The sequence below is a fragment of the Delphinapterus leucas genome, chromosome 4 (genome assembly GCF_059928025.1).
Source record: "Delphinapterus leucas isolate spDelLeu-1000000601 "Yukka" chromosome 4, BTC_Dleu_Yukka2, whole genome shotgun sequence".
Lineage (NCBI taxonomy): Eukaryota > Metazoa > Chordata > Mammalia > Artiodactyla > Monodontidae > Delphinapterus > Delphinapterus leucas.
Genome location: NC_143132.1, coordinates 56,097,745 through 56,122,558, shown reverse-complemented (window position 1 = coordinate 56,122,558; position 24,814 = coordinate 56,097,745). Strand labels below are relative to the sequence as shown.

Here is a 24,814-nt window from a genome sequence, read left to right as displayed (position 1 = left end):
GATAGAAGCTAAGAATAAAAAATAAGGCAATTATCTTCTTTTGAGTCTCCAAAGACCCCCTTGGTCTGAATGGTAAAAGACTATGTGTGACATATTCTAAAGCAATTCCTTAAAAAAAGAAGCAACTCCTTTATATGGGTCCACAAACAAAATAATCAAAACACAGGTAAGACAAATATTCAGATCTTCAGAAGAAACTCACTTCAGTTGACATATACAGTTGTATTTTAAAAAGGCCCAGTAGTGTTGAGAGCAATTCTTTATTAATGTTGGAACTCAGGTGATAAGTTGGAAGAGTTTTTCTGATGACTGAAAATAGAATCCATCTGTCCAAGCTGAGCTCAATCAATCTTGACCCTTAGAAGATGACTGCAGTGATTTCCAAACTCTTTTCACTTGCAGTCTTGCCCCATTACAGTGCATTTCCCACACAGCAATCCTGAGTGCATTTTTTTCTTTTAATAGATCATATTGATGCCCCTGCTTAAAACCCTTAGTGGTTTTCCATTACTTCAGAATAAAATTCATATTCCTCAGCAACACTTTCAATTTCTTGCATTACTTGGCCTCTGTCCACCTCTTTGACCTTTTCTCGTACCTCGCACTTCCTTGCTCACAGCACTCCAGCCACACCTGGCTGGCCCTTCATCATTTAAATCTCATCTCAGATGACACCTTATGAAGGAGGCCTTCCCTGAGCATTCTATCTGCAGGCTACATTCTTGTTAATTCCCTGTAACATTACCCTTGTTTTATTTCCTTTACTTAGTGCTCTCCGAAAGGATCTTGTTTGTCTACTTCTTTCTCCTACCATGACATAAAGTTATTGAGGACAGGGGTCATGCCTGTCCTATTCAGTGTTCTGTCCCTGTGCTCAGAACTCTGGCCACCATACATGGGAATCTGTATGGTGTGTGATAAAAACCATGGGATTTGGTCTTCTGCAACTCTGGGTGCTATTTCTGTGGGTACCATTTATCAGTGTGACCTTGGGAAAGTTACATAAACTCCTAAAACTTAAATTTCCTCATGTGTAATGTGTAGATAATAATAATAATAGTATCGTCCTTGTAGGCTTGTTATAAATATTAAGTAGTTGGTGCAAATAAAGTATATGATATAGTACCTGGCACATACTAAATAATAAGCAGTAGCTAATATTATCATTACGGATACGCTCATCTAATAGCCAACCCTTAATAAGAACATGTGATAAAATGTCCAGTTAGCTTCAGACAAGCAGAGTGTCTTTACACACCTCATGCCACGTGCCACTGAACTATAGCATGTCTGCCCCCAGACTGACACAGGGTCCTCAGGGCAATTCTGGAGCATGTATTCAGGTAGCCCAATTGGGAGACCCATTTCTATCTCTTCCTATTTCCCTGGGAGCATTCCTGTTCTTGGAGGTATGTATATTCTGAAGTTCAGGGGATTCTTCTCTAGAATTCCAGAATGCCCTGGAGAGATCAGGAGAATAACTCTCAAAGTCTGAAATAAGTAGTTCTTCCCAGTTAGTAGCAGACCAAAAACTATTCTGCCCTTCTCAGTCTCACATGGGACTGGATAAGTGCCAAAAGCATAGAAAATTACTAGTGGTACAAATAATTATAGGACCTTTATTAGCATTTATTAAATGGCATGTATTGTCTTTAAGGTTAACACATCATCTCATTTAATTCATTTCATTTATCTTCATCAACAAATCTGTGATATAAGTGTTAGTAGTTCCCTTTTAGGGACAAGAAAATTTTTAAAAAATTAATCAATTAATTTTTGGCTGTGTTGGGTCTTCGTTGCTGAGCGTGGGCTTTCTCTAGTTGCAGCAAGTGGGGGCTACTCTTCCTTGTGGTGCGCAGACTTCTCATTGTGCTGGCTTCTCTTGTTACAGAGCATGGGCTCTAGGCGCATGGGCTTCAGTAGTTGTGGCACGTGGGCTCAGTGGTCGTGGCTCACGGGCTCTAGAGCACATGATCAGTAGTTGTGGCACACGGGCTTAGTTGCTCCATGGCATGTGGGATCTTCCCGGACCAGGGCTTGAACCCGTGTCCATTGCATTGGCAGGAAGATTCTTAACCACTGCACTACCAGGGAAGCCCAGGGAAAAGGAAATTAAGGCTCTACTTCCCCAGGGTCACATGGCTAGGTCTGCCTGACCTCCTTCAATATATTGCTGTTATGATCCTGGTCAGAGATTATGGAGCCTGACAAGGATCCTTGTCTTTGGACTGACCCAAGAAGTATGGATTTGTCCTAATATATGTGTGACATCCTGACAACTCGACCTCTGGCTGGTGTGAAAGACTCATAAGTCCTAACCACTTACATGTCTTTGTCAATTATAGAGGAAGCTTCAGATATCATTTACTTTGGAACATCCAAGAAACAGTTATCAAGTTTGAAGTTTATTGGGCAATATGGCAATGGTCTTAAAAGGTGAGAATTGTTTTCCTTAATGCATATATTATTGATTTTGATTATTGGGAATAATATTTGGTTAAAGGAAATTTTAGAAACAAATATAAACTTGAGAGTCCTATCTTGTTTTAGAATTTCCACTACCCATAACTGACTTGAACCTTTCCAATGTTTTAAAATTTAATTAAAATTTAAAATTTAATTCTTAAATAGATGATGAATCTTTTTTTCAGAGATGGCTGAAGTAGCACCCCTGTAGCTTAAAGCTTCATCACATCTCTATGTCCTATTGTTTCTCAAAGTGTATCTTAGTGTAGGTGTTTTATGTGTCCACAGCTTATGTTACTGGTCTGCCTCAAAGAAAAGTGAGGACATGAGGCTATGATCACCTGTGTAGCACCTGCCAGGGACAGATGATTGTTCTTTGCTGGAGCCCTGGACAGCACCTTATCTCAAGCCAGAATGTGGGCCTGGATTAGTTCAAATTCTGCTCTGCTTTGAGAAAAAAAAAAATCATACTTATACACGCTTGGTGATGAGTCAGCAAAACAGGGGAGTTATTTCTGTGAAAAGAACAACCTGGTACAGTACACGATATCATGCTCGCCTGTTCCTTCTTTCTAGTGTTTGAGATGTAAACCGTTATGTCCTTGATTTTTAATATAGTGGATCCATGAGGATTGGAAAAGACTTTATTCTTTTCACAAAGAAGGAAGAAACGATGACCTGTGTGTTTTTTTCTCAGACATTTTGTGAAAGAGAAGGTCTAAGTGAGGTAAGTGTTGAGAATTTTCCTTCAGTTCCCATGGTAATGGAATTGTTTTCATTTACCGTTTCAGGAGGTAAAGTCTACCGTGGGTTCTTATGCTTTAGAAATTTAAGAGTATATTTGGGAAATGGAGAGAGGGTAGCTGGCCATTCTGGGGTCATTGGAGGCCTGTCCTATTTATCCTTCCTTGAGTAGGTTTGTAACTCCTAGACAGTTTTCAGAACTTTATTTTTATTATCCATGTACACAAATTTTCCAGAATAAGAGGCTCCCTTTGGCACAATGAGCTTTTTGGAAGAAGCTTGCAAAACATTTCCACCACTTGTCTAAATTAGAGTATCTTTTTTTTTTTTTTGCGGTACGTGGGCCTCTCACCGCCGTGGCCTCTCCCGCCGCAGAGCACAGGCTCCGGACGCGCGGGCTCCAAACGCGGCTCACGGACCCAGCTGCTCACGGGCCCAGCTGCTCCGCGGCACACGGGATCCTCCCGGACCGGGGCACGAACCCCCGTCCCCTGCATCGGCAGGCGGACTCCCAACCACTGCGCCACCAGGGAAGCCCTAGAGTATCATTTTAAAAATAGAATATTGGATTCAAAAGACTTGGAAAACAACATCTAAAGAAATTGAATGCAAACCAGTCTTAAAACTGTAACTCTGTTGACCATAATTTCAATTCCATTTGCTGACCCAGAGACATTTTATTAATTTGCAGTGTCTGAGTTTAGTATTATGAACATCAGTTATAATTCAATATAGCAAATACATGTTGAGGAACTGCTGTCTGCCTAGCACTGGGTAGACCCTGTGGAAGGTAGAAAACAAGTGGGACCACCCGACCATCAGTATTTTCAGCCTTATCACCAAATAAGGCAGACACGTATGAACTGGATAAATAAAAAAACAGGGTTGTTTAAAAAGCATGCTGTTCAATGAGTATGTGTTCCTGCTGTTACTCAATTGTCAAAAGCAGTGATATGGATGGAGAGATGAGAGAGCCTTGAGTGGCCAATGAGGGTTTTATGGGGAGAGGACAACGTGTAACTGGAAAGGTTGGTATATGGTGAGAAATAGCATGTGGCAAGTCTCAGACCTGAGATGACTGTGGGGTTTGGAGGGACAGTGTGGAGATGGGGGACTGTCCAGCAGGAGCCCAGCATGCCCGCTGGCAGCAGTGGAGTGGGGCTGGTTAACAGGAATAGTCTGGAAGCAATAGGGAGTAGCTGAGTGGGATTCTGACATGAGGAAAAGCAATACTTTAAACATTTATACTGTACTTTTTGTATGTAAAGGACATGGGAAATTGGGCCAAAGCTGAGGTTATAGTTTTCCTAAGATGGGCCATTTCCTTTTATTTTTTTAAACTAAAGCCTGCAGCCCCTTTCCATTTCCACTTCTACAGAGGCAATCTCTTTCAACAGTATTAGCTGATTCTTTTGCTACTTTCCTGTAAATCTCTATATAACATGCTTGTATTGCTACTTCTTGATTTGATTTAGGCATTATCTATTCTGTTAACCTCCCACTGTAAAAGGGGAGGATTTATCTGTTTCTTTTTCTTTGCTCCCATCACACATACATACCCTTCCAATTCTCCACCCTCAATATGGCTCAGTTGTAATTTTGGTTGTGCCAATATTCACTATTTAAATTAGAGACTATACAGGCACTACATACAATTATACCATGTCATAAACTATGATTTTTCTCTCTCCTGCAAAACTTTTAATTAATAATTACTGATTGCCTGCTTAGTGTTCTGTATGCTTATCGCTATCACTGAATATTTGCTTGGTCTTATATGTCTTTTATCACTGTGTTAACCCCAGTCTCAACCTGTTATTTTGATGGTTCCACTGTCTTGAAGAACTCTGCTCTGGAATCTTCTTATGTGCTGCACCTCACATTCCTGCTTTCCATGGCTGGTATTCAGCTGCCATTCTGGGATATGCCCCTGCCATCATTCTGGCAATTCTCTTTACTTCTCTTCTGTGTCAGGTCTTTCCTAGTGTGCTCCCTCTTCTTGGTGTAACATATCCTCCATTAGCTTTCTCAGCAAGAGTGCATGAGGGGTAAAATATTTTGAGACTTCACATGCATGAAAATGTTTTTATCCCACCCAAACACTTAATGATAGTTTGGCTTGATGTTTTTTCTTGGAATTAGTTTTCTTTCAGGATTTTGAAGGCATTGCTCCATGATCTTATAATTTCTAGTGTTGAGAAGTCTGAAGCCATTTAAATTCCTGAGTTTTCTAGGTGACCCATTCTTCTCCCCTCCCCCTCTATTTTTGGGAGGGCTTTTCCCCCTCTGTTCTGATTTCAGTGTTTTGCCTTTGGGTGGGTCTATTTGTACCCATCGTGCTGGGTGCTTGTTGAACATTTTCAGTCTGGAAACTCATGTCCTTTAATTCTGGGATATTTTCCTGTAATATTGCATGATTTTCTTCCATCCATATTATCTTTTCTCTCCTTTTACAACACCTGTTCTTAGCTCTTGGATGTCTAGAGACAGTTCTTTAGTTTTCTTACCCTTTCTCTCCTGTTTTCTGTCCTTTATATTTTTGTTTTGTTTTCTGGGAGATTTTCTTACATTTATCTTCCAACCCTTAAAAAGAAAATTTTTTCTGTAATCATATTCTTTACTTCTAAGGAGTCTTTTTAGTCTCTCAATATTCCTTTTTAAAGATATGTAGTTCTTGTTTCATGGATACAGTATTTCTTCTTAGAGCTCTGAAGATATTAACTACAATTGATTTTTTTCCCCTGAAATTTTCATCTTCCTCTTATGGTTTTTGTTACCACTGAGTTGCTTTGTTTGTGCTTGTTTATTTGGTCTCTGTCTGTCACATTAGAGGCTTTTCTTAGATGACTGTTAATCCTGAATACTTTAAAGATTAGTTCAATAAAATGCCAATTGAAAGCTCTGAGAGTGTGGGTGGGGCTTGACAGCTATGCAGGTCACAATAATGGGATCTAACTGGGATGTTTTATTGGAAAATCCTCAATATAAGTTGCCTCATGTCTTTCCTTCTGGGCTGGTCAGATATCTCAAAGAAGACTCTTACAGGCTTCTGCCTGAAGGTCTAGCTGACAGCTTCCTGGGAGCCAAATGAGAGAAGAGATCTGGGGTTCTCAGCATCCAATATGTATACTTTTATTTAATCCCTCTAATCTAAGTAAGGTCCCCTGCCAACTGTGCCTGATATATCCTCTAATCCAGATGTGCTTTGTTCCACTCTTTCCAGTTAATAAACATCAGTTCCTGGGGAGGTGGGGGAGGAGCTATTGCCAGGTGGGGACCTGGATGCTACTTCTAGCTCTCTTCTCCTTTTACCCTACCTCCAGAGTTAATTCATGCCATCAATCTCTGAGCCTTTTAGCAGATTCTGAATTGTAAATCAGGCTAGTGCTTCTCCTGCCTGGCACGGGCTTTAGATTTGTTACTTGGATATGCTGTCCTACTTCTTGGATATACTGTCATACTTGGATATGCTTTTCAACTTCTAAAATGCTGATACTGTTGTCCCCTCTTCCATTCTACCCATAATTCCATAGGGGACTGAGGTAGATTCCATCTGTTCCCACATTCTACAGTGGAACATTTTAGAATAAGACTCCAAGTATACATATTTGTCATGTGTCTCTTCCTTATAAAACTAGAATACCTGGGAAAAATAAACATTTAACCTAGTGTTTTATAATTTGGCTGCATGGTAAGTGAACTGAATTAGGATCAGACAAAAGAATGATGGCTTTTCTTTGTGTATTTCATAGTAAATTGATGTGTGTTTTTTTAATAGGTTGTGGTTCCAATACCTTCATGGTTAACAAGAACCAGAGAATCTGTCACAGATGATCCTCAGAAATTCTCAACGGAATTGTCTATAATTTTTAAGTATTCTCCGTTTAAAACTGAAGCTGAATTGATGCAGCAGTTTGATGTGATCTATGGGAAATGTGGTAAGATCATCACAACCCTGAAATTTTGATGTGAAAGTATTTGTTTTCAGTGCCTTATGAAAGACTATAAATATGATTTCATATTTTCTTCTATTTACAATATCACATGGAGTCTCATATGGGGCAGTTATTCATTTTATTTATATAAGTTTTGTCTCAGGAGAGTCCAAACGGGAATCATTCTTAAGTCCCTGACACTGGGAGAAAGGTTTGTGCTTGTGTGAGCTTGGTGAAACTGGATAAGAAGAGGATGATACAGGCTATTACCGCAGGGAATCACAGTCTCTGCACCAGATGCTTTACTACAGCATCCAAGATTAGATGATGCCAGGGTTTATAAGAGAGTTAGCAATTTATAAAATAACGAATCCAGGTTTCTGTGCCAGTCTTCCTCCAGACTTCTACCACTTTTCATATCTGGAAGCAAAAAGATTCCTACTCTAGAGAAAACTATTTGCATTCTACTTTTTGTAATGTTTATATGCAAAATTCTGTTATGTTTATATTAAAATTCTGTTTTATGTTATGCTTATAGCAAAATTCTGAGATTTTTTTTGTGACTTGGCCTGTGTTACCTTCAAAATTTCTTCTCTAAACCTGTGTCATTTTGTTTAAAAGTGATGTTTTATGTCATCCTTTTCCCTTTCTCACAGCGGAAAAATAGTGGCAATTAAATAAATATTCATTTCATTAACATATGTGGCATACTTTATGGACAGTTAATGTAATCTCTTAGTTGCCTTCTAATTGTGAAATACTCATATAAATGAAAGATGTACTGTTTCCTGAATACTTTTCTAAATGCTTTATAAAAATTAACTCATTTAATCCTCTAAACAACTCAGTCTTTTAGGTACCTCATGAGCTCCATCATATAGATTAGAAAACTTAGGTTCAGAGAGGTTAGGAAACTTACCTGAGGTCATTGTGCTAGTAAATGGTTGATCCAGGATGTAGACCCAAGTATTTAGGCTCCCAAGTCCAAGTCCAAATTCTTAGTCACTCTGCTATTCTCCCTTCTGTTTTAGTATTACCAAAAAAAGTGTAATTCGTTGTTCTTAAAATTTCTCTGACAATGGTGTTTGTCTTGATATTATAATCAATTTCATAAAGAATTTGGATTTTTTTGTTTACTGTGCTTTAGAGCAGGGGTCAGCAAACTCTAGCGCCTGCAGGTCATATCGGCCCCATAGCTGTTTTTGTTAATAAATTTTTATTGGAAATAGCCACATCATTCATTTGTGTATTCCCTATGGCAGCTTTCATGCTACAGCTGTGGAGTTGAGTTGTGAGTAGATGTGAGAGGCCTGCAAAGCCTAAAGTATTTATTATCTGGCCCTTTACAGAAAAAGTTTACCAACACCTGTTTCAGGGTCTAAAAGCAGCACTTCATATTTATACAGATGTTGAAAATTCATCTTTGTTCTTATGTGCATTGATTTCAGTTCTGCCAGTGAGAGCTTTGCCTATAATACAAATTTGGTTCAGGCTTCTAACAGTTTTTGTAATGCAAATTATGAATAGAGTTCCAAAGTTTAAGAATCCACATTGAAAGACATAATGAATAGTAAAAAGAAGCGCTATACTGTAGAAACTCAACACTGTTTGGCAGAGAGTGGCATTTGCTATAAGACGTATATCTTGGAACTTATCCAAGCGTATTATTTAGTGAAGTACAAAAAGAAATTTGGTCTATAGCAGGCTTAATTCCATAGGTGAGATAATAGCACCATGACTAACACATAGTATAGTTAAATATTGACGAGTCAAATATCTATTTTTCCACTAGGTACTTTGCTGGTTATTTATAACTTGAAGCTTCTGCTTAGTGGAGAACCTGAGTTGGATGTTAAAACTGACGAGGAAGATATACTGATGGCTGGAGCTCTTGAGGAGTGAGTAATATGAGTGTTTGTCAGAACAGGTGTCAACAATGGCAGTGAGCTGGAGTTAGGAGCTCTACATCCTTGCTCCAGGTTGGGGGCCACCAGGCCTTGTCTCTAGAACAATTAATTTTACCCCAGCTACAGATGAAGTAAGTTAGGCTAGACAACTGATTCCCAAACCTGGCTGAGCCTCTGAGTGATGTAGGTAGCTTCTTGAGAAGTACAGGATCCTATCTCATACCAAATGTACTGAGTCAGAATCTCCAGATATCAAGCCTAGGAATCAATATTTTTTATATGTTCCACAGGTGATTCAGAGGAATATGACTGAATGACAATTCAGAATGGCCGTATGAACTGTATACTTGCAGTTTATAAATAAATAAATGGACATTCATTTTTCTTGGCTATTGGGGACCCATAGGAAACAGAATTGAGAAAACAGTAGTGGGCATGGGTGAAAAAGTGTGGAGAAATATGAAATAGTAATTAACTCTGGATTTCTCTAAAGTAACTTTGAAATTAAAACTTATTAGCTTGAACCTATAGTCTCTTAGTGTCAGCATGCTAGAGCTAGACGGGATTTATTTTTTTAACATCTTTATTGGAGTATAATTGCTTTACAATGTTGTGTTAGTTTCTGCTGTGTAACAAAGTGAATCAGCTCTATGTATACATAGATCCCCATATCCCCTCCCTCTTGCGTCTTCCTCCCACCCTCCCTATCCCACCCCTCTAGGTGGTCACAAAGCACCGAGCTGATCACCCTGTGCTATGCAGCTGCTTCCCACTAGCTATGTATTTTACATTTGTTAGTGTATATATGTCAATGCTACTCTCTCACTTTGTCTCAGCTTACCCTCCCCCCTCCCCATGTCCTCAAGTCCATCCTCTACATCTGTGTCTTTATTCCTGTCCTGGCCCTAGGTACATCAGAATCATTTTTGTTTGTTTGTTTGTTTTAGATTCCATATATATGTGTTAGCATATGGTATTTGTTTTTCTCTTTCTGAGTTACTTCACTCTGTATGACAGACTCTAGGTCCATCCACCTCACTACAAATAACTCCATTTCTTTTTATGTCCGAGTAATATTCCATTGTATATAGGTGCCACATCTTCTTTATCCATTCATCTGTCAATGGACACGTAGGTTGCTTCCATATCCTGGCTACTGTAAATAGTGCTGCAATGAACATTGTGGTACATGTCTCTTTTTGAATTATGGTTTTCTCAGGGTATATGCCCAATAGTGGGATTGCTGGGGCATATGGTAGTTCTATTTTTAGATTTTTAAGGAACCTCCATACTGTTCTCCATAGTGGCTCTATCAATTTACATTCCCAGCAACAGTGCAAGAGGGTTCCCTTTAGAGCTAGAAGGGATTTTAAAGGAATTTAATCTAGTCTGATTCATTTCATGAACCATTGTGGTGCAATAGAAATATAGTGAGAGCCGGATAGCCTCATCCACTAGAGGGCAGACAGCAGAAGCAAGAACTACAATCCTGCAGCCTGTGGAACAAAAACCACATTCACAGAAAAATAGACAAGATGAAAAGGCAGAGGGCTATATACCAGATGAAGGAACAACATAAAACCCCAGAAAAACAACTAAATGAAATGGAGATAGGCAACCTTCCAGAAAAAGAATTCAGAATAATGATAGTGAAGATGATCCAGGACCTCGGAAAAAGAATGGAGACAAAGATCGAGAAGATGCAAGAAATGTTTAACAAAGATCTAGAAGAATTAAAAAACAAACAAACAGAGATGAACAACACAATAACTGAAATGAAAAATACACTAGAAGGAATCAATAGCAGAGTAACTGAGGCAGAAGAATGGATAAGTGACCTGGAAGACAGAATGGGGGAATTCACTGCTGCAGAACACAATAAAGAAAAAAGAAAGAAAAGAAATGAAGAAAGCATAAGAGACCTCATAGGAGAAGAGAGAGAAAAGGACCCGAGAAAATATTTGAAGAGATTATAGTCAAAAACTTCCCTAACATGGGAAAGGAAATAGCCACCCAAGTCCAGGAAGCACAGAGATTTCCATACAGGATAAGCCCAAGGAGAAATATGCTGAGACACACAGTAATCAAATTGGCAAAAATTAAAGACAAAGAAAAATTATTGAAAGCAGCAAGGGAAAAACGACAAATAACATACAAGGGAACTCCCATAAGATTAACAGAGGATTTCTCAGCAGAAACTCTACAAGCCAGAAGGGAGTGGAATGATATACTTAAAGTGATGAAAGGGAAGAACCTGCAACCAAGATTACTCTACCCAGCAAGAATCTCATTCAGATTTGATGGAGAAATCAAAAGCTTTACAGACAAGCAAAAGCTAAGAGAATTCAGCACCACCAAACCAGCTCTACAACAAATGCTAAAAGAATTTCTCTAAGTGGGAAACACAAGAGAAGAAACAGACCTACAAAAACAAACCTAAAACAGTTAAGAAAATGGTAATAGGAACATACATATTGATAATTACCTTAAACGTGAATGGATTAAATGCTCCAACCAAAAGACACAGGCTCACTGAATGGATACAAAAACAAGACCCATATATATGCTGTCTACAAGAGACACACTTCAGACCTAGGGACACATACAGATTGAAAGTGAGGGGATGGAAAAAATATTCCATGCAAATGGAAATCAAAAGAAAGCTGGAGTAGCAATACTCATATCAGATAAAATAGACTTTAAAATAAAGAATGTTACAAGAGACAAGGAAGGGCACTACATAATGATCAAGGGATCAATCCAAGAAGAAGATATAACAATTATAAATATGTATGCACCCAACATAGGAGCACCTCAATACATAAGGCAACTGCTAACAGCTCTAAAACAGGAAATCGCTAGTAACACAAAAATAGAGGGGGACTTTAACACCTCACTTACACCAATGGACAGATCATCCATACAGAAAATTAATAAGGAAACACAAGCTTTAAATGACACAATAGACCAGATAGATTTAATTGATATTTATAGGACATTACATCCAAGAACAGCAGATTATACTTTCTATTCAGGGCACATGGAATGTTCTCCAGGATAGATCATATCTTGGGTCACAAATTAAGCCTCAGTAAGCTTAAGAAAATTGAAATCATATCAAGCATCTTTTCTTACCACAATGCTATGAGATTAGAAATCAATTGCAGGGAAAAAAATGTAAAAAACACAAACACATGAAGGCTAAACAATATGTTACTAAATAAGCAAGAGATCACTGAAGAAATCAAAGAGGAAATAAAAAAATACCTAGAGACAAATGACAATGAACACACAACGAACCAAAACCTATGGGATGCAGCAAAAGCAGTTCTAAGAGGGAAGTTTATAGCTATACAAGCCTACCTCAAGAAACAATCTAATGTTACACCTAAAGGAATTAGAGAAAGAAGAACAAACAAAACCCAAGTTAGCAGAAGGAAAGAAGTCATAAAGATCAGAGCAGAAATAAATGAAATAGAAACAAAGAAAACAGTAGCAAAGATCAATAAAACTAAAAGCGGGTTCTTTGAGAAAATAAAAAAAATTGAGAAACCATTAGCCAGACTCATCAAGAAAAAGAGGGAGAGGACTCAAATCAATAAAATTAGAAACGAAAAAGGAGAAGTTACAACAGACACCACAGAAATACAAAGCATCCGAAGAGACTACTACAGGCAACTCTATGGCAATGAAATGGACAACCTGGAAGAAATGGACAAATTCTTAGAAAGGTATAACCTTACAAGACTGAACCAGGAAGAAATAGAAAACATGAACAGACCAATCACAAGGAGTGAAATTGAAACTGTGATTAAAAATCTTCCAACAAACAAAAGTCCAGGACAAGATGGCTTCACAGCTGAATTCTATCAAACATTTAGAGAAGAGTTAACACCCATCCTTCTCAGTCTCTTTCAAAAAATTGCAGAGGGAGGAAAACTTCCAAACTCATTCTATGAGGCCACCATCACCCTGATACCAAAACCAGACAAAGGTACTACAAAAAAAGAAAATTACAGACCAATATCACTGATGAATATAGTTGCAAAAGTCCTCAACAAAATACTGGCAAGCAGAATCCAACAGCACGTTAAAAGGATCATACACCATGATAAAGTGGGATTTATCCCAGGGAAGCAAGGATTCTTCAATATATGCAAATCAATCAATGCAATACACCATATTAACAAATTGAAGAATAAAGACCATATGATCATCTTAATAGATGCAGAAAAAGCTTTTGACAAAATTCAACACCCATTTATGATAAAAACTCTCCAGAAAGTGGGCATAGAGGGAACCTACCTCAAAATAATAAAGGCCATATGTGACAAACCCACGGCAAACATTCTCAATGGTGAAAAACTGAAGGCATTTCCTCTAAGATCAGGAAAAAGACAAGGATGTCCACTCTCACCACTGTTATTCAGCATAGTTTTGGAAGTCCTAGCCACTGCAATCAGAGAAGAAAAAGAAATAAAAGGAATACAAATTGGAAAAGAAGAAGTAAAACTCACTGTTTGCAGATGACATGATACTATACATAAAGAATCCTAAAGATGCCACCCAGAAACTGCTAGAGCTAATCATTGAATTTGGTAAAGTTTCAGGATACAAAATTAATGCACAGAAATCTCTTGCACTCCTATACACTAATGATGAAAAATCTGAAAGAGAAATTAGGGAAACAACCCCATTTACCATTGGAACAAAAAAAATAAAATACCTAGGAATAAACCTACCTAGGGAGACAAAAGACCTGTATGCAGAAAACTATAAGACACTGATGAAAGAAATTAAAGATGATACCAACAGATGGAGAGATATACCATGTTCTTGGATCGGAAGAATCAATATTGTGAAAATGACTCTACTACCCAAAGCAATCTACAGATTCAGTGCAATCCCTATCAACATACCAATGGCATTTTTTACAGAACTACAACAGAAAATCTGAAAATTTGTATGGAGACACAGAGGACCCTGCGTAGCCAAAGCTGTCCTGAGGGAAAAAAATGGCGTTGGAGGAATCACACTCACTGACTTCAGACTATACGACAAAGCTACAGTAATCAAGACAATATGGTACTGGCACAAAACCATAAATATAGGTCAATGGAATGGGATAGAAAGCCCAGAGATAAACCCATGCACCTATGGTCAACTAATCTATGATAAAGGAGGCAAGGATATACAATGGAGAAAAGACAGTCTCTTCAATAAGTGCTACTGGGAAAAATGGACAGCTACATGTAAAATAATGAAATGAGAACATTCCCTAACACCATACACAAAAATAAACTCAAAATGGGTTAGAGACCTAAATGTAAGACCGGACACTATAAAACTCTTAGAAGAAAACGTAGGAAGAACACTCTTTGATATAAATCACAGCAAGATATTTTTTAATCCATTTCCTAGAGTAATGGAAATAAAAACAAAACTAAACAAATGGGACTTAATGAAACTTCAAAGCTTTTGCACAGCAAAGGAAACAATAAACAAGACAAAAAGACAACCTTCAGAATGGGAGAAAACATTTGAAAATGAATCAACGGACAAAGGATTAATCTCCAAAATATATAAACAGCTCATGCACCTCAATATTAAAAAAACAAACAACTCAATTCAAAAATGGACAGAAGACCTGAATAGACATTTCTCCAAAGAAGACATACAGATGGCCAAGAGGCACATGAAAAGCTGCTCAACATCACTGTTAGACAAATGCAAATCAAAACTACACTGAGGTATCACCTCACACCAGTCAGAATGGGTATCATTAGAAAATCTACAAACAACAAATCCTGGAGAGGGTGTGGAGAGAAAGGAACCCTCTTGCTCTGTTGTTGGGAATGTAATTTGATACAGCCACTATGGAGAACAGTATGGAGGTTCCTTAAAAAACTAAAAATAGAATTACGATATGACCCAGCAATTCCACTACTGGACATATACCCAGAGAAAACTGTAATTCAAAAAGACACATGCACCCCAATGTTTATTGCAGCACTATTTACAAAGCCAGGTCATGGAAGCAACCTAAATGCCCATTGACAGACGAATGAATAAAGAAGGTGTGGTACATATTTACAGTGGAATCTTCCTCAGCCATAAACGGAACGTAATTGGGTCATTTGTAGAGATGTGGATGGGTCTGGAGACTGTCCTATCGAGTGAAGTAACTCAGAAAGGGAAAAACAAATGTATATTAATGCATATATGTGTAACCTAGAAAATGGTACAGATGAACCGGTTTGCAGAGCGGAAATTGAGACACAGAAGTAGAGAAAAGACAGATGGACACCAAGGCGGGAAAGTGGCGGGGGTGGGTGGTGGTGGTATGAATTGGGAGATTGGGATTGACATGTATACACTGATGTGTGTAAAATGGATGACTAATAAGAACCTGCTGTATAAAAATATATATAAAATAAAATTTTTTTAAAAAAGGAAATATAGTGAGAGCCAAAATATGAACCACATATGTCATCATAAATTTATTAGGAGGTACATTAAGAAAAGTAAAAAGAAACAGATGAAATTAATTTAATAATTTTTTAATAGATCTTCATTGGAGAATAATTGCTTCACAATACCCGGTTAGTTTCTGTTGCACAGCAAAGCAAGTCAGCCATATGCATACACATGTCCGCATATCCCCTCCCACTTGATCCTCCCTCCCATCCTCCCTATCCCATCCCTGTAGGTCCTCACAAAGCACCGAGCCGTTCTCTCTGTGCTATGCTGCTGCTTCCCACCAGCCAGCTGTTTTACGTTGGTAGTGTATATATGTCAATGCTACTCTTACTTTGCCCCAGGTTTGCCCTCCCACCCCATGTCATCAAGTCCATTCTCTATGTCTACCTCTAGGTTCATCAGTACCATTTTTTTTTTTAACATCTTTATTGGGGTATAATTGCTTTACAATGGTGTGTTAGTTTCTGCTTTATAACAAAGTGAATCAGTTATACATATACATATGTTCCCATATGTCTTCCCTCTTGCGTCTCCCTCCCTCCCACTCTCCCTATCCCACCCCTCCAGGCTGTCACAATCTTTTTTTTTTTTTTTAAGATTCCATGTATATGCGTTAGCATATGGTATTCGTTTTTCTCTTTCTGACTTACTTTGCTCTGTGTGGCAGTCTCTAGGTCCATCCACCTCACTATAAATAACTCAATTTCATTTCTTTTTATGGCTGAGTAATATTCCATTGTATATATGTGCCGCATCTTCTTTATCAGTTCATCTGTTGATGGACATTTCAGTTGGTTCCATGTCCTGGCTATTGTATATAGTGCTGCAGTGAACATTGTGGTGCATGCCTTCTTTTGAATTATGGTTTTCTCAGGGTATATGCTCAGTAGTGGTATTGCTGGGTCATATGGTAGTTCCATTTTTAGTTTTTTTTTTTTTAGTTTTTTAAGGAACCTCCGTACTGTTTTCCATAGTGATTGTATCAAATTTACATTCCCATCAACAGTGTAGGAGGGTTCCCTTTTCACCACACCCTTTCCAGCGTTTATTGTTTCTAGCATTTTTGATAATGGCCATTTTGACCTGTGTGAGGTGATACCTCATTGTAGGTTTGATTTGCATTTCTCTGATAATTAGTGATGCTGAGCATCTTTTTATGTGGCTCTTGGCCATCTGTATGTCTTCCTTGGTGAAATGTCTATTTAGGTCTTCCACCCATTTTTTAACTGGATTCTTTGTTTTTTTGATATTGATCTCCACGAGCTCTTTGTATATTTTGGAGATTAACCCTTTGTCTGTTGTTTCAGTTGCAAATATTTTCTCCCATTCTGAGGGTTGTCTTTTTGTCTTGTTTATGGTTTCCTTTGCTGTGCAAAAGCTTTTAAGTTTCATTAAGTCCTATTTGTTTATTTTTTTAATTTCTGTTAATCTAGGAGATGGGTCAAAAAAGATATTGTGGTTTATGTCAAAGAGTGTTTTTTCTATGTTTTTCCTCTAAAAGTTTTATTGTGTCTGGTGTCACATTTAAGTCTTTAATCCATTTGGAGTTTATTTTTCTGTATGGTGTTAGGTAGCGTTCTAATTTCATTCTTTTACATGTAGCTGTCCAGTTTTCCCAACACCACTTACTGAAGAGGCTGTCTTTTCTCCATTGTATGTTCTTGCCTCCCTTGTCGTAAATTAGGTGCCCATATGTGCGTGGGTTTATCTCTGGGCATCCAATCCTGTACCATTGATCTATATTTCTGTTTTTGTGCCAGTACCATAATGTCTTGATTACTGTAGCTTTGTGGTACAGTTTGAAGTCAGGGAGCCTGCTTCCTCCAACTCCGTTTTTCTTTCCCAAGATTGCTTTGGCTATTCGGGGTCTTTTGTGTTTCCATATGAATTGTAAGATTTTTGTTCTATTTCTGTAAAAAATGCCATTGGTAATTTGATAGGGATTGCACTGAATCTGTAGGTTGCTTTGGGTAGTATAGTCATTTTCACAATATTGATTCTTCCAATCCAAGAACATGGTATATTTCTCCATCTGTTTATGTCATCTTTGATTTCTTTCATCAGTGTCTTATAGTTTTCTGAGTACAAGTCTTCACCTCTTTAGGCACGTTTATTCATTGGTATTTTATTCTTTTTGTTGCAGTGGTAAATGGGAGTGTTTCCTTAATTTCTTTTTCTGATTTTTCATTGTTGGTGTACAAGAATGCCAGAGATTTCTGTGCATTAATTTTGTATCCTGCAACCTTATGAAATTCATTGATTAGTTCAAGTAGCTCTCTGGTGGCATCTTTAGAATATTCTATGTATAGTGTCATGTCATCAGCAAATAGTGACAATTTTACTTCTTTTCCAATTTGTATTCCTTTTATTTCTTTTTCTTCTCTGATATCTGTGGCTAGGACTTCCAAAACTGTGTTGAATAAGAGTGGTGAGAGTGGACATTCTTGTCTTTTTCCTGATTCTAGTGGAAATGCTTTCCATTTTTCGCCATTGAGTATGATGCTAGCTGTGGGTTTGTCATATATGGCCTTTATTATGTTGAGGTAGTTTCCCTCTATGCCTATTTTCTGGAGAGTTTTTATCATAAATGGGTGTTGAATTTGGCAAAGTTTTTTCTGCATCTATTGAGATGATCCTATGGTTTTTATTCTTCAGTTTGTTAATATGGTGTATCACATTGATTGATTTGTGTATATTGAAGAATCCTTGCATCCCTGGGATAAATCCCACTTGATCATGGTGTATGATCCTTTTAGTGTGCTGTTGGATTCTGTTCACTAGTATTTTGTTCAGGATTTTTGCATCTATGTTCATCAGTGATATTGATGTATAATTTTCTTTTTTTGTGATATCTTTTTCTGGTTTTTGTATCAGGGTGATGGGGGCTTTGTAGAATGAATTTGGGAGTGTTTCTCCCTCTGCAATTTTTTGGAAGAGTTTGAGAAGTATCAGTGTTAGCTCTTCTCTAAATGTTTGATAGAATTTGCCTGTGAAGCCATCTTGTCCTGGACTTTTGTTTGTTGGAAGATTTTTAATTACAGTTTCAATTTCATTACTTGTGATAGGTCTGTTTATATTTTCTAATTCTTCCTGGCTCAGTCTTGGAAAATTGTACCTTTCCAAGAATTTGTCCATTTCTTTGTGGTTGTCCATTTTATTGGAATATAGTTGTTTGTAGTAGCCTCTTATAATCCTTTGTATTTCTCCAGTTTCAGTTGTGATTTCTCCTTTTTTATTTCTAATTTTATTGATTTGCATCCTCTCCCTTTTTTTCTTGATGAGTTGGGCTAAGGGTTTATCAAGTTTGTTTATCTTCTCAAAGAAGCAGCTTTTAGTTTTATTGATCTTTGCTATTGTTTTCTTCATTTCTGTTTCATTTATTTCTGCTCTGATCTTTATGATTACTTTCTTTGTACTGACTTTTGGTTTTCTTTGTTCTTCTTTCTGTATTTGTTTTAAGTGCAGTTTAGATTGTGTATTTGAGATTTTTGTTGTTTCTTGAAGTGAGATTGAATTGCTATAAACTTCCCTCTTAGAACTGCTTTTGCTGCGTCCCATAGGTTTTGGGTTGTCGTGTTTTTGTTGTCATTTTTTTCTATGTTTTTTAAAATTTCTTCTTTGATTTCTTCAGTGATCTCCTGGTTATTTAGTAGCACACTGTTTAACCTCCATGTATTTGTGTTTTTTACAGTTTTTTTCCTGTAATTGATTTCCAGTCTCATAGCACTGTGGTCAGAAAAGATGCTTGATATGATTTCAATTTTCTTAAATATTCCAAGGCTTCATTTGTGACCCAAGACATGATCTATCCTGGAGAATGTTCCATGCGCACTTGAGAAGAAAGTGTATTCTGCCACTTTGGGGTGGAATGTTATATAAATATCAATTAGATGTATGTGGTCTATTGTATCATTTAAAACTTTTGTTTCTGTATTTATTTTCTGTTTGGATGATCTGTCCATTGGTATAAGTGGGGTGTTAAAGTCCCCTACTATTTTTGTGTTACTGTTAATTTCTCCTTTCATGGTTGTCAGCATTTGCCTTATGTATTGAGGTACTCCTCTGTTGGGTGCATAAACACTTATAATTGTTATATCTTCTTCTTTCATTGATCCTTTGATCAATATGTGGTGTCCCTCTGTATCTCTTGTAGCAGTCTTTATTTTAAAGTCTGTTTATCTGATACAAGTATTGCTACTCCAGCTTTCTTTTGATTTGCGTTTGCATGGAGTATCTTTTTCCATCCCTTCACTTTCAGTCTGTATGTGTCTCTAGGTGTGAAGTGGGTCTTTTATAGAGAGCATATATATGGGTCTTGTTGTTGTATCTATTGAGCAGTCTGTGTCTTTCCCTTGGGGCATTTAATCCATTTACATTCAAGGTTATTATCAATATGTATGTCCCTGTTACCGTTTTCTTAATTGTTTTGGGTTTGTTTTTGTGGGTCTTTTTCTTCTCTTGTGTTTTCCACTTAGAGAAGGTTCTTTAGCATTTGTTGTAAAGCTGGTTTGGTGGTGCTGAATTCTCTTAGCTTTTGCTTGTCTGAAAAGCTTTTGACTTCTCCATTGAATCTGAATGAGACTCTTGCTAGGTAGTGTAATCTTGGCTGTAGGTTTTTCTCTTTCATCATTTTAAGAATATCCTGCCACTCCCCTCTGGCCTGCAGAATTTCCACTGAAAAATCAGCTGATAACCTTATGGGGATTCCTTTGTATGTTATTTTTTGTTTTTCCCTTGCTGCTTTTAATACTTTTTCTTTGAATTTAACTTTTGTTAGTTTGATTAATATGTGCCGTGGTGTGTTTTTCCCAGGGTTTATCCTGTATGGGACTTTCTGTGCTTCCCAGACTTGGGTGACTATTTCTTTTCCCATGTTAGGGAAGTTTTCCACTATAATCTCTTTAAGTATTTTCTCAGACCCTTTCTTTTTCTCTTTTCTACTGGGACCCCTATAATTCTAATGTTGGTGTGTTTAGTGTTGTCCCTGAGGTCTCTGAGTTGTCTGCAATTCATTTCATTCTTTTTACTTTATTCTGCTCCTTGGCAGTTATTTCCACCATTTTGTCTTCCAGCTCACTTATTCATTCTGCCTCAGTTATTCTGTTATTGATTCCTTCTAGTGTATTTTTCATTTCAGTTCACTGTGTTATTCATCTCTCTTTTTTGTTCTTTAGTTCTTCTAGATCTTTGTTAAACATTTCTTGTATTTTTCTCAATCCATGCTTCCATTCTATTTCCGAGATTCTGGATCACATTTACTATCATTACTCTGAATTCTTTTTCAGGTAGATTGCCTATTTCCTCTTCATTTATTTGGTCTTATAGGTTTTTACCTTGCTCCTTGCTTTGCTGTCTCATTTCTTTTTTTTTTTTTTATGAGTGGGATTGTTTTCCTGTTTTATTGGTTGTTTGGCCTGAGGCTTCCAGCACTGGAGTTTGTAGGCTATTTTGTAGAGCTGGATCTTGGTGCTGAGATGAAGAACTCTGTGAGACCTCACTCCAATGAATATTCCCTGAGTCTGAGGTTCTCTGTTAGTCCAGTGGTTTGGACTCACAGCTCCCACCACAGGAGCCATGTGGGTTGGCCAAACAAAAAAAAGAGAGCAATAACTAAAAAATAAAATTAGACTAGGAAGCTAAGAGATATAGAAAGAGAATGTAAAAATAAAAATACAGATGAGTCAGCAACTGGAAGGTACATCAGTACCACAGTAATAAAAAAGAGGAGGAGGGAAAAGAAGAAAAAAAAACGGGGGGGGCGGGGAAGGCCTTGGCGGTGGAGAGTGGGTCCTAAGCAAGGGCAAGGTTTGGGTGTTGGGTGGAGCCAATGCTCAGGACCCACAGGGCTGGAAAAGGCCCTGGGGACTGTGGGGGTGGGGCTTAGGCTAAGGAACAGAAGGGGCCCAGGTGTGCCTCCCACCCCTGGTCTCAGAGGGCAGGGGACCTCCCCTGGGAGCTTAGTAGGCTTCCTGGGCTCGAGTGGGCAGAGTAAATGCCCTCCTCTCCTCTCCTGCTTCTCTGGTCTGGGAAGGCCCCTCCCGCCTGCCTCTCCTGATCTCCCCAGCCTCCCTCCTATGCCCCCAGGACCCACGCGGCCTGGATGGGGCCTCGCGGGGGGATACCAGCTTGGGAGTTCAGCAGGCTCCCTGGCCCAAGTGGGTCAGGCGATCGCCCTCTGCTCCTCTCCTGCTCTTCCTAGAGAGTCCCCCCCACCTGCCTCTCCGTATCTCCCTGGCCTCAGGGGTGCCGATCTTGTCTGGCCTCTACTTCTCCTCCCCTGCCAGTCCCCCTGTGTCCTACCAGTTCACTCTGGGATTCCTTCTGTCTCCTTAGGCATCAGAGTCTCCTACCAGTGGCTAGCAGGTGCCCTAGTTGTGGGGAGACGCTAACTCCGTGTCTTCCCACACCTCTGTCTTGACTCCTCCCCTCAATAATGTTTTTATTTAATCTGGTAAATATAAAATATTATAATTTCAATTTCTGTATGCAAAATATTGAGACATTTTACATTGTTTTTTTTCCATTCTAAATCTTTGAAATCCAGTGTGTGTTCTACACATATACCACATATCAATTTGGACTAGTGCCCAATAGCCACACATGGCCAGTAGCTACCGTATTGGACAGTGCAGCTTTAGACTAAGATATTGAGACCCAAGTAAACACATCAGCTTAGACAACTTCTTTTTCTTTTTCCTTGGAGGTGAAATTTTGGAAGTTCTTTTACCAGTTAGAGAATTTAACATTTGATAACCTCTTTAGATTAGCTTTTCTATATTTTTCTAATTTATATTTTTTCTCATTTTATTCTAACATGTGGAATTCTTAATTTACACAGAAATGGAGGTTTTTTCCTTTTGGAAAAAAATATCCTGCCTAATTACTGTTCTGCAATTGCTGGGAACCCTTTTGCCAACATTAATGTGCCAATGTCAGAAAGGAGGCCCAGAGTTGTTACTGGCAACTCCATTACTGTGTCCTCCTTTTCTTGCTGGCCTTGTCCTCTGCTTAACAGCTGGTTCAAAAAAACAATATCTTATACTATTTAAAAGCTTTGAGCTCAAATTTTCCAAAAGTTACCTCTCAGAGTGCCTTGGCATTTCAACACTAGCATCAGGAAACAATACATTATTAGAGGAATAATTTGACAGCTAATTCTTTGCAAAAAATTCTTACTGTTTCCAGATTTTTTAATGAAGCCAGAAGCTTCTTAAAGCATTTAGGCAGTTAATTACAAAAGAAAGAAAATGGATCAGACCCAGGACATGTACAATTGACATGGAACATTGTTCACATTGGAATTTTTTGTTTGTTTGACTTTTCAACAAAAATTTTCACACTTTAATCACAAGAGAAGTTTTTTTAAAGACAAGGATGGGGTTTTATGAGGAAGGATTATTGTAAAGAGGAGGCATACTTTCTATACCAAAGATGCTATACATTTCATGGCTTCTGATGTGAGCACCTTGATGGTGCCAAGAAGGGACAGCAGTACCTCCTCCTGGGGGTGGGGTAATAATGCCACTGTAGTTTTCTTCTCTAAAAAGTCAGTGGATTCTGACAATAACACCTAATTCCTCTTCACTAAGGGACTAGAAAAACATTAACTCTTAAGGCTGAAAGAATACATCTGGTCCCAAGGTGGCTCTTTTTCTGATTCCTTTTCCATTTATGACTTCTGATCTTTGAACTTCCAATCAGGTACAGTTTACATAATCTTGGTTTCGAGAACAAGTGGTTTGTAATATAACAACTTTTTTACCGTTTCTTTTTCTTCTGGCTATTGTATCCCCTCAAAGCCATTGGGCATGATTTGACATCTGTCCAAAGCAGGTTTCAAACCTTCCAATTGTGTAATTTTCACCTTTAGTCTTAGATGGTGTGGTCCTGCTGATTCTGAAAATAATTTAATTTTCTACATAAGAATAGGAAAATCCAGGCTTTCAGACTTTTGTTTGGCCTCAGAGAAGAGGTTTCCTCGTATTATTTACTTTCTTCCAATTTTGTTTATTGTAAAATCAAAAGTAAAACAATATTTTTTAACTTTTTAAGGAAAAGAATTTCTATATCATAATTGATTATTTTAAAATATTTATTCATTTATTTAATTTTTGGCTGCATTGGGTCTTTGCTGCTGCACACGGGCTTTCTCTAGTTGCTGAGAGTGGGGGCTACTCTTTGTTGCGGTGCACGGGCTTCTCATTGTGGTGGCTTCTCTTGTTGCGGAGCATGGGCTTTAGGCATGCAGGCCTCAGTAGTTGTGGCACATGGACTCAGTAGTTGTGGCTCGCGGGCTTTAGAGAACAGGCTCAGTAGTTGTGGTGCATGGACTTAGTTGCTTCGCGGCATGTGGGATCCTCCCGGACCAGGGCTCGAACCCGTGTCCCCTGCACTGGCAGGCAGATTCTTAACCACTGCGCCACCAGGAAAGCCCCTCATAATTATTAATTTATCATTCCATTCTAGTGTTTTTTAAGTGCAGTTTCTCTTTTTTCATTTATGATTTGCTTCTAAACTTTATTCTAAGTTATACAGTCTTAATAAGCCTCATTTCATAATGATTTCTTGATAAGTGACCACTGAACTGATTCGTCAAAATTTATGTAACAATTCGTGTATTTTTGGACGGTGACATTGGTCTCAGTGTTTCACATTATTTGTGGATGATGTTGGAATAAACATATTCATACAGATAGATTTTTTAATTTTTTGAATTATTTTCTTAAGACAGATTCCCAGGATGGGAACCAGTGAGTCAAAGGGTCTGAACTTTGATACAGTTCTTGTGAGTATTTGGTATCAGTTTTAAACTTAGGAATCAAACCCTTTATCGTTCTGCTTTGGGCTGAGGCTCTAAGAGCAGTAATCTGACCATTGGCAGGGCCTTGTTTCAAGATGACAGTAACCTCATGAAAATTTCATTAGGATTGATGTTTAAGCACAGGGCAGTGGCATGTGCTTTGGCAATGTCAGTCTAAAGACAACCTGTTTTCCCTTAAATTAAAAAAATTGTATGTAGATAGATAACGGTCATCTCAGAATTTCAGAATGCAGATGAGGCAGAAGTTTGCATTTAATGTGTGATATATCAAACTGCAGTTTGAATCTGTGACTGTGGTATGTGGAGAGTGCCAGGGAAGCGTACAGAGGTTCCAGGGTGACATGCAGAAAGTCAGTTGTATCTGTAGGGAAAGAATCATGTTGAATTATATCATGTTAAACTTAGTTCCCAGAAAGGGAAGAAGATGATATGAAAAATAGCTTTGTAAGAAATCAGAAGAA

General features: G+C 38.1%; 1 protein-coding gene across 1 annotated transcript in view; it reads left to right on the top strand.

The window, feature by feature from the left end:
• Positions 1 to 24,814, top strand: part of MORC1 (MORC family CW-type zinc finger 1) — a gene marked incomplete at its 5' end in the record, with an annotated part of 179,692 nt that overhangs the window by 14,891 nt on the left and 139,987 nt on the right. The window contains 4 exon segments of the mRNA XM_089909893.1: positions 2,346 to 2,436; positions 3,085 to 3,193; positions 6,989 to 7,148; positions 8,938 to 9,043. Of these exon segments, the coding sequence (XP_089766019.1) occupies positions 2,346 to 2,436; positions 3,085 to 3,193; positions 6,989 to 7,148; positions 8,938 to 9,043 (466 nt within the window).